General features: G+C 39.3%; 1 protein-coding gene across 2 annotated transcripts; it reads right to left on the minus strand.

Moving 5' to 3' along the window:
- Positions 1-2,366: 2,366 nt before the first annotated feature.
- LOC4338805 (LOB domain-containing protein 6) lies at positions 2,367-7,098 on the minus strand. Of its 2 annotated transcripts, none has more exons than XM_015784584.3 (4): positions 6,780-7,098; positions 5,586-6,047; positions 5,033-5,483; positions 2,367-2,630 (listed from the first exon to the last, which is right to left on the minus strand). In XM_015784584.3, exons 2-3 carry the CDS (start codon positions 6,012-6,014, stop codon positions 5,073-5,075), a joined length of 840 nt encoding a protein of 279 aa, XP_015640070.1. In that variant the 5' UTR covers positions 6,015-6,047; positions 6,780-7,098; the 3' UTR covers positions 2,367-2,630; positions 5,033-5,072. The 2 variants fall into 2 exon arrangements, with proteins under 2 accessions (XP_015640070.1, XP_015640071.1); XM_015784585.3 differs by having other exon boundaries at positions 5,586-6,039; positions 6,780-7,041.
- Positions 7,099-11,102: the final 4,004 nt, after the last annotated feature.

Raw genomic sequence — 11,102 nt, forward strand, 5'->3', positions numbered from 1 at the left:
GACTTATTTTAAAAAAAATTCTTACATTTTTTTCAAATATGATACGACAAACATTGAACACGGAAATACAAAACTGCACTTGAAACTCATACACTCGATCAAATTATGGATAAACGACAGTGATCAGATACACACAACAGTACTCTCTTTGTCCATAATAATATTCATAATATCATTGTTGGTTATGGACTATGGACAAACAGGAGGAGTTAAACAGTGAGATACTACCATGGGCACACACATGCTTAGTGGTACTGTTAGCTCGTACTCATAGGAGTAGTCAGCTAGAGAGACAAGAAAGGGATAGGATAAAGCTAGGTGCTTTTGTTTGGTATGAGACCATGAATGCAGGGAGGAGGTATGTATATCTAGCTAGCATTGAATATCATGTCCTGCACAAGCACAACGATATATCGGCATTTTCTGGGAGAGACCTGCTCAACCTCACCTGCCTTCATTCAAGGCTCTTCTTCCTGCCCTTCAATTCCTCACTCCCTCTTGCTCTTGTTTTGTCTTCTGTCACCCTCTGCAAAATGCCTTCTGCCTCCTCAAAAGAAAATTATGAAAAGCTACTCCTACTTCTTCAGAGTATAGACTCTCACAGAGAGAGAGATCGAGATCTAGAGAGATCAGAGAGATGTGTGCAATGCAAACGTTGGTAAGCTAGCTAGCTGTATGTTGCGCGTGCATGCACTGTAGTCGTATAAGTATTATGATCACTGCTACCTCCTTCGTCCTATATTAAATTTATTTTTAGCTCTCTCCATTTATCCTAAAAAAATTATTTTGAGAGTAATCATTGTATCAAGATTGTATTGAGAGTACGTAGATAAAGTTTAGTCAGTATTAAACATAGACCAATGGTGGTGTTTGGATCCAGGGGCTAAACTTTAGTTCCCGTCACATCGGATGTTTTGACACTAATTTGAAGTATTAAATATAGACTACTTACAAAACTAATTACGTACATAAATGAGAGTCAATTTGCGAGATAATTTTTTAAGCCTAATTAATCCATAATTAGCACATGTTTACTGTAGCATCACATAGGCTAATCATGGATTAATTAGGCTCAATATATTTGTCTCGCGAATTAGTTCAGGGTTACGGAATGAGTTTTATCATTAGTCTACGTTTAATACTTCTAATTGGTATCCAAACATCCGATTTAACAGGGACTAAAAATTAGTCCCATCCAAAAAGGCCCTAATCAATCAATTCATCGTGATTCTCCGAAGTTATAAAAAAAACATTTCTGCCAGTACTCCCTCCATCCCATTAAAGTACATACATTATATTCTATGTCCAACTGTAATCGTCATCTTATTTGAACATTTTTTATGACTAGTATTTTTATTATTAGATGATAAAATATAAATAGTACTTTATGCGTGACTTATGTTTTTTATAAAAAAAATTAAATAAGATGAAAGATTAAAATTAGACACGGAAACTCATAGTTGCGCTTAAAATGGGACGAAGGGAGTACATACCAATCTACAGTTCTACACACTGACCTGTATAAAGAGAAAATCGGTCGAATTGAACTTTACATTGCTCTGGTGCAGTGGTGCATGCATGCCACACACTACAACTTGCCCAATTGCCCTAGCTAGGCTCTTGTAGGAGCATGCTTGAGCTGCTGCAGTGCCTGTCGTGTGTTCATATCAGTGCTGTATATATGCATGCATGCGCACACACCTACTAGCTCTGGTACAAGCAAAGTGCATATATGGACCATGGAGTATGCAGATGGAAGAATTATGTGTGTGTGCTTGTTTAGCTCTGCCTCTAGATCAACTTCTTTTCTTTTTTTTTTTTGCAGAAAGTCAATAGCCATGTACAGTACTCAGGATTTATATATCTCCATGGATGCAAAGCTATAGCTAGCTGTATATTAGTATATATAAATAATTCATCGTGTGAGTAATGAGCATGTACCTTTCGTGTGAGTAAAATTTTAGTAGTAAATTAATGTACCCAATGTATTTAGATTTGCTCGGGCTCAACTCCGTAAATGTAAACCATTGGTCTGTTTGGATCCGGAGGGCTATTGGCTATTTAATAGCCCTCCAGAATTTTGTTATTTAGGAGTATTAAACGTAAATTATTGACAAAACCCATTCCACTACAGTAATCATCCGCTAATCATGGATTAATATACCTCGTTAGATTCGTCTCGCAAAATAGCCTAGGGGTTATGGAATAGGTTTTGTCAGTAATCTACGTTTAATACTCCTAAATAACAAGATTCCAAAGATATATTTAATAGCCCAAAGGATCCAAACAGGTCCCATGTATGAATGCATGCAGGGTGTATATATATATGTTGAAAAATTAAGTCAGGGACTAGCTTGAAAACAGTCTAAATTACAATCAAATGCAGCAAGCCACACTAATTAATTAAAGATAGTACATATATATATATGGTGGTTCGTCTCTGTGAACGGAGAAAAAAAGAGATAAACATGAACAAATGAAACAAGCAGTATTTGCTAATGTAACAACACATTTTCTTCTGCATGTAAAGTGGTGGTAAACAAGCCCTCCTAGCTAAGGGTCTTTAGGATATTAATAGTAATTCACCAGTTTAGTCTTCAGCTCTTGGTTATTCTCCTCAATTCATTTACCTGGGATATATATAAGTGCCAGAAAGTTACATTAATAGGGTGTCAGAAAAATGGAGAAAAATGATCACTAATTAATTAAACTGCTTCATCAGTTGTTCTATTGAAGAATTAATGCTACCTATACTGAAAAAATATATATGCCCCTATATATTTACGTGTACTGGAGTAGCATCCATGAAGAATAAATCAATTAATTATCATACTGTTCGCAAAATGTAGAAGTTGACTGATGCGCACGACTATTAAAATTTACTCCTCGGGTCATAAATATTTTTTAGCGCATTATTTGATCAAACTTTCAAAAATTCTGACTATCAACAATTCCTCAAATGCTTACTTTTAAGAAAATAGTATTAATTGTATGTTTGTCTAAAAATGTACTATCATAGTACCATAAGCTTATAAAATTTTATAACCTTGTTATAATATATAAATTAATGGTTGGAACTCTTAAGTTGTATAAAATTTTGCCATATGTAAACGTTAAATATTTATGACTGGAAAAGTACTATTTTGTACGTCACTAGATCCATGTTACTACTAGTTTAATTAATTCAAGTGTTTAATTAATTGATGTTCCACAGTACATGAAGATAACCAAAAAAAATAAGATAGAGAGAGAAGTCTTGTGACCAGCAGGCCGACCATGACCAGCCGTACGTTGGCTCATGCGTACGCACGCGTGCATATTAAAATGTACGCTGGCGCATATATATGCCGTACGACGTTGGAGTATCATTTTTTATCAATTCAAGCCTTGTTTAGTTGGGAAAAAAATTTGGGTTTGGTCGTTACATCGGATATACGCGATACATATTTGAAGTATTAAATGTAGTCTAATAACCAAATAAATTATAGATTCCGTCAAGAAACTGCGAGATGAATTTATTAAACCTAATTAATACGTCATTAGCAAATATTTACTGTAGCACTACATTGTCAAATCATGACGCAATTAGGCTTAAAAGATTCGTCTCGCAATTTACACGCAAATTGTGCAATTAGATTTTTATTTTGTCCACATTTAATTCTATATGCGTGTGTCCAAACATTCGATATGATAGGTGAAAAGTTTTTGTTTTGGAACTAAACAAGGCCTCTAAGTAGTGCAGCTCTGTACGTAGGAGCCAATTCTTTTTTTTTAAAAAAAATGTTCCAATATACACTTCTGTATCTTCAGTTTTATTTTTATTTTTTTTTCTTTGTGCTACACAGGCTTCAGCTGGAACTTGCACGGCATGGCATGAAATACCGAGTAGTCTACACATATCAGAATTTAAGTAGTAATTTTGTCCAGCTTGCAGAGTAGTACTATAAGAATATGCCCTTATTACACGCAATGTTCCAAATTAAAATCCCCTTTGTTCCAAAAATTATTACACTGCTTATAGGTAAATATTTTGATTATACTCCAAAGATGAGTTTGAATTTTAGATTTTGATTTTAGGATTAATTTTAATATAACAATCTGCGCAGTGGATCAGATGATCCAATTAGGCAGGTTCAATTCTTTACACGTGCAAAATTTAATCTGAATTCTGAAAAGACAGAACGAAAAGCACATGCCTGTCATAAGTGAAGTACGTTTTCAGATACTGTTCAAACATATGATTTGTAGTGGCTTGTAATGTAACTATTTCTAGCACAGTATTTTGTCCTAAAATGAAGCTATTTGTCTACCTACCTTCTCCTCTCAACCAATCATAACCATTCTTTTTCACCTACTTTCTCTTTTCAACCAATCATATACCTTCTTCAATCATTCTCATCTACTTTCTTAATACTCGTGTCAACCTCAAAAATGCTTATATTTTAGGACGGATGAAGTATCTCTGTAATGAGACACACTATCCACCAATTAAAAAGATCCGTAGTCAGGCCTGCCAGGGCTTGCTTCTCTACACGTACTTCGATCCAAATTAAGAGAGGAATCATCTGTAGGACGGGGATAGTCGATCTTTTTATACTGGTTTTTATACTGTACCAAAATAAACCTGAAAACTAAATGAAAGAGATGTGTAGTGTAGATGGGTTCACAACTTCACATACTATATATATGTCTTAATTAATTTATACTTATGTATATCCTACCTAGGACATTCAAACAATGCCAATGTAATTTCTTCACTGTAGGGAATTAATTGTACCGATATTGAATGGCATGCATGCAATGCATCACATAGTTTAGTAGCAGTCTAGCTCTCAACTTTCACATAGCTAACTTGATTTTATTAGCATTTCATTAACCATTCACATATATTCAATGACAAACATATATAGATGAATGAGATTGAGAGAGGATTGAAGAATCTATGCATGCATATATAATCCCAGAATTAAGAAAACCTAATGCACGCATAATTTGGATTAAGCAAAAATTAAGCTGAATTAATAGAACTAACCTGCCCAATGCAAAGATCGAAGCTGAACAGGCCGCCGCGGCTACTGCGCGGCGGTGGGCCGGTCGCCGCCGCCGGCGGTGCCGGGCTTGAGGAACGTCCCGCCGCCGAGCGGCCCGAGCCCGGACATCGGCCCGCCGGCGCCGCCCATGGCGGACGAGTACCCGAACTCGTAGCCGCCGCCGCCGCTCACGTTCACGGCGCCGCCGAGCCTCGCCACCGCGCTCTCGCCGTCGTAGCTCCTGGCCAGCATCTGCACGGCAGAGAACTGGTGGTGGTCGTTCACGAACCCACCGCCCGCCCCCCCGCCGATGCCGATCGCCGCCGCCGCCACGCCGCCGCCGCTGATGAAGTTCTGCGTGCAGTTCGGCTGCACCGCGCTCCCGATGAAGTGATCCACCATCGCCGCCGCCGCCGCCGCCTGCCCGTTCGACGACGACACCGCCACCGCCGCCTGCACACAGATCACAAACACCACACGATCAGATCAAGCTACACATAATAAACACTAGCTAGCTAGCTATATATAATTGATTGATTGATTGTGATTTGTGACCTGGTACTTGGAGAGCTCGAAGCGGGCGCGGGAGAGGTCTTGCTGGAGCTGGCGGAGCTGGTGCTGGAGGACGGAGATGACGCCGACGCAGCCGTAGACGGGGTCGCGGAGGCGCATGTCGGCCTCGTACGCCAGCGAGTTCACCGCGTCCTCCCGCTGGTAAGGGTGGAGCTCGTTCAGCAGCTTGGTCACGTTGCTCGCGCCGAACACCCGGTGCACGTGCACGAACTTCTGCGGGTTGTCCGGCGGGAAGTAGGGCGCGAACACGCAGTCCGGCTGGCACTTGCGCCGCAGGAACTTGCACGCCGCGCACGGCGACCCCGTCCCGCCGCCGCCGCCGGAGCTCGCGCCCACCGCCGGCGACGAGGAGACGGTGATCACCGAGCCGGACGACAGCGGCAACGACGACGCCGACGACGAGGCCGCCATCGATCGATCGATCCGGCTTCTGATCCTGGAGCACTACACGAGATCCAGAATTTCAAGAATTACCGGAGAGAGAAGCCGGAGAGTCGGTGAGGGTTTTTGCATTTATGGCAAATTTGGTGTAGCTAGGAAATCGAAGAAACTTACAAGGAAATGAATCATAATTTTTTTATGTTCCTGCTAATCCGTTTTTACACAGGCATGGATCATCAAGATTATTATTATTAATCTGTTTATTACTCCTCTACGTACAAAAAAAAGGAAGCAAATCACCCTAAAAAAATATATAACCGCAATTTTCTTCAAAGCAACAAGAAAAAAAATAAATTTATGTTCGTCATCAAATTCCAAATGTCCCAGATATTTATTTATTCCCTTTCTTGTTTGCAAGAGTGATGGTTTGGGTTCTCAAGAGACATAGCGAGGTTGCGTACATGTGTTCATCTTCAATTAATTTCTTACTCCACTAATTGAAGATGACCCAGCCGACTGTAAACATTCCTGTTTCTTGGATCAGTACTCTTCCACAAACGCTTAGACTTAATTAGCTGATTAATAACATTATAAATCAAGAACACCAAGATCGAAGCAAGCTTGAAATCAAACATTAAGAGGGAAAGAGGACGATAAAGAACAAGAAGAAGAAAACGGAAGAAACAAAACAAGTTAAGAAAAGCCATTGGATCCAACTGCGAGAGAGAGAGAGAGGTAGCTAGCTAGCTAGTACGGCGAGGAGGCCAAAGTACACGCACGCACGCACGCACGCACCCTTTCCGTGGGACGACGAAGCTTTTCTGCGCACTTCGTGCCGCTGCCGGCCGCAACGCCGCGCGCGCCTCCGCCTTCTCCGGCCTCTCGCCTTCCTCTCTCTCTCTCTTCTTGCTGCGTCGGCGACCTCCTCTCTCCCCTCTTTTCCTAGCTCCTATATTTAGCTTAGCTGCTGCGGGCTTGTTAGTTGAATGAATCTCTAGTTTTTTTTTTCTCTTCCTCCCTTTCTTTTGTTTGTTTCTTTTTTCCTCTCCTCCCTCCCTCTCTAGCTACCTAGTTGGTTCTGGTTGGATGGTTGTTTTAGAGAGAGAATGGAGTATGAAAGTGACGACCAAAAGATGGTGAGGTGTGTGGTATATGTTGAGAGGGATGGGGGGAGAATATGGGGATGGAGTGTCAAAAACAAATCATTATCCGTCTTCATTATTGGATGGCGCGCGGGTTATAATTGAGGGAAGAATGAAGGGGATTCTGGTTTCGGTGGTTTGAGGAACGTGCACTACTGAAAAACCGATCTTTACTCGGTCAGCCAAAAACCCAAATCTCTCGGTGTCTTTAGTACCGGTTTGTAAGCCCAACGGCTCGTTAGGATCTTTCGTAAGCCCAATTGCTGTGATCTTTTGTTGCATTTTGGTTTAGAATTGATGATATGTTTTTTTTTCGTTTTAATTTGTAAAGTTAGCACAAAGAAATTCAAAGATGTACTCTCTAGCTGTCACAAAAACATGTAGTAGATGTGTCCTTTATGTGTAAAAATACTTTCCCAGTTTTGGACATACAAGTCAAACTTTCAAGATCTTCTATATGTGTAGATTGGATAAAATGTACATAGTTAGGAAAAACAATAAGAGAATGGAAGAGGGCTGTAGTCACGTGGGACAAGGAGAAGGTGCAAGGCCCGTGCTTAGGGTTGCAAAATAGAAGAGGTAACTTAAACTCATATTTCTTTCCCTTTTTTCAGCTCTACAAGAAAATTTTCACAATCACCTACCGCTTACTTAAGTCATGTACAACACGCATAAGTACAACCCATAGTAATGATAACTCAACAAAATTCTATGCTAGAGGAGACATAAAAGAGAGGTAGGGGTGTCCTCTCTCTACTGAGGGATTGTAAATTGTATGAGAATTAAGAAGCATTATGATGGAAACAAGGTTATTTTTTTTATAAACCTGGACGATTGCTCGCGCCGACAATGTAGCTTCGAACAGACGAATCAAGCTCCGATTAAGTTTGGAGCTGCTAGATCAGTGGCTGGCAAGATTAACAACTATAGGTTCATAGCCTGCTGTGGTCGATGGCAAGAGATATGGTGGCTAGCAATGTCAAGGGTGTCGGGTCTAGGAGACAATGAGGCGGGGGTGTGAATACCAAGAGGTCAAAGTGATCTCATAGCAACCAAGGTCAGTAGCTACAAATCCAACAACAAACAGTGTTAAGGGCGCCAGATCTAGGTAGGGGCCAATGAGGTTAATTAGGTTGTGGTTGTTGGCTAGCAAGGTTGGCATTTACCTAGATCATTGGCTATCGAGGTTGGCGCAAGACTAACAACAATCTCGGTTATGAGATCCAAAGTGCAAGTGCGCCTAACGAACTTGGTGATGCGAAACTAGCTTAAATCCTACAACGATCCCAATGTGGTGGTGGCGGTCTGGTGGCATGTGGGGATAATATTATAAGGGTTAGTTCCTATAGACTTAATAGTTGTATGAGAGGCTTCATAAGTGTGCTATCTATTGATGACATGGTAAACACTGTTAAGCATGCCTTTTGTAGATTAATTGCAGGTTCCAAGTGTGAAAGTAGGGACTCTCATTGCAGTCCGTTGCCCTCATTGCAATTATGATCGTACAATGATTTTTCTATTTGTGTGGGGATGCTTTTTTTTTGTAAATTAAGGATTTTGCATGTTAAAACTGTATCTCCAATGATAATTCTACCTTTGACGAGTGAATCTTAACAGTTATATTGTTAGCATTTAATTAAGTAGATGTTTCCCTCTCACTCAAGAAAATATAGAAGTTCTCTTGGTAAATACTCCTATGAGATATCTGATATCTCAACTCTATGATTTATATGTAAGAATTTCATAGGCTGAATTATTAATTATAGCTTTTCTATAATATTTTTTAAGTTATTTACTCATTTCTGTAATTCAAAAAATAAATTTTGCTTTACGCAGTTACGACACATTACCATGAACAATAACACTATATGCTACTATATGTAGCACCACTTTTCATGGTGGTATGCAAAATTTAGTAGCATTAATTGGTCGTCCACTTTTGCTGACACTTTCCAAAAATACTTATATTTAGAGATAAGTTTTCATATGATTTATTTTTATTTCATTAAAAATATATCATGAGAAAAGGTATTTTGTGCATCCCCTTTGATTGATTATTATAAGAAATACATAAAAAACCTCACCCCTCAAATGATGAGTATGCCTTAACATTATTCGAAAGTAAATACTGAATTAGTTAATTGGCTTTTTTTCAATAATATCAACTTCAATATTAATATATCATCCTGGACCACATTGATTTTATTTAAATCTGTGGAAATAGATGTGCAAAGATGCTACCAAGATGGAGTATCGAACAGTTCTAGCCCAACAGCAGACACTGCACTACACACAACTCCTTCCTCTCTTATTTAACACCAAAATAAGAACCCTAGCTAGCTTTCTCTTCATATCTCACCCCAACATTCATGCAAATAGAAAGTCACCAGCGCAAAATACATTGTGTCATTAATGCATGTAGCAAGAATATACATGATTGATGATGCCCCCCTCTCTGTCCTTTTCTCACCACTGCTCAGCCATATAACATTCAATACCATGATGGTCACAACTCATGTTGCGTGGCCACTCTCATCATGACAAGGTAAAACTTTAACCCTCAGTACTTTCTAATTATTTAGAAACAAAATGAAATGTGCGTCGTTGAATAGTATATACTCTCACCAATATTTGAGCTCTAACTAACTTGCATAATATAGGGGAAATTGAATTTGATTAATACAAATGAGCTGCAACTTCTAGTTTGTTTTCTTTATTATTTGTTGAATTAATCTAGATACATTTGTATGCTTATATAGATCTCTCTCTTTTTTCATATCAGCGAGGATTTAAAACAAAGTATATTTTTTAAGTTAGTCTAGAACATTATTTGTTTCACAAAAGAAGAGAATAAGACATAAATTTAAGTTATTGGATATTGATACAGGCTGAGTTCGATTCAGCGGGGATGTATCCCTGGAACACAAAGTGAGAAGATCCATTACGTGTGATTAATTGATTATTAAGTCATATAAACTTAACTAGTAGGTATATTTGACTTTTTATAAGATTTTTCTATATATATTTTAAAAAAAGAGCATACCTTTGATAGTTTAGAAAGCGTGCTTATGTAAAACAAGATATTTTATAGCTAAATCAAGAAGCTAAAACAAACTTAGGCCCTGTTTGGGGGAGCTTGTCCCAGCTGCAGCCTTTTCCAAAAGCTGCTTCTGCTAGAAGCTGCCCCAAACAGTCCACAGCTTCTGAGAATATGTAGTTACAGATTCTGAAAAATGAACTAAGAAGCCAGAAGCTGGAGAAGCTGGGTTTCAGAGCTTTTCCAAATTCTCAGAAGCTGGCTACCAAACAACTGTTTCTCAGAATTTAAAGCTCCTCCAAACAGACCCTTAGTCTTAATGTTGAGAACAGAGATTAATACATAATGGAATATAATATAATCTATTTATGCATATATTTTATAAGTTGCAGCGTTATAAAACCAGTGTTTGCACATCGTTAGAAATTTATTCCTTTTTACGGTTGAGAGAAGTCCCGGGCATATCTGTTAGAAGCTCTTATACGTACATCTACCTGCAGACAGAATAGAGTAGCAACAAAAAAAAATGAAATTAATTTCATGGTGTGCAAGTGTGCAATGCATGCTGATCTAGATCGACTCTCACACATGTCACAGCGCAAACTTCCACGCCATGCCATTTTTAGCATCATCAGCTGATGACACACATGCTCTCACGCATATTATTATCCTGTGTTTAAGACAAGCAAGCTGGTTCTCCTGACCAAATTCATTGTACTATCTTTCAAGTTAATTGAATGGCTCCCCTGCAGAGGCACGCAGGATGCAGTATTTGCAGCGCAGTAGCAAAGTGAATTTCATTTCCTCCATGTTGTACACAGCTGCAGCTTGCGCCGGCCAGTACTTTATCCTCCCCGCGCGCTCTGACAGCGTAGGCAGGCACACGCACATTGTCTGCCAAACCCGATCACCTCGGCAATAAATCCTCCGCCGATTTCG

This window comes from Oryza sativa, chromosome 5, assembly GCF_034140825.1.
Source record: "Oryza sativa Japonica Group chromosome 5, ASM3414082v1".
Classification (NCBI taxonomy): domain Eukaryota; kingdom Viridiplantae; phylum Streptophyta; class Magnoliopsida; order Poales; family Poaceae; genus Oryza; species Oryza sativa.

Coding starts and splice junctions, on each gene's coding strand:
- LOC4338805 (XM_015784584.3), bottom strand. CDS start 6,014: ATGGCGGCCTCGTCGTCGGCGTCGTCGTTGCCGCTGTCGTCCGGCTCG. Junction 5,484..5,585: donor TCGAGCTCTCCAAGTACCAG/GTCACAAATCAC, acceptor ATCTGTGTGCAG/GCGGCGGTGGCGGTGTCGTC.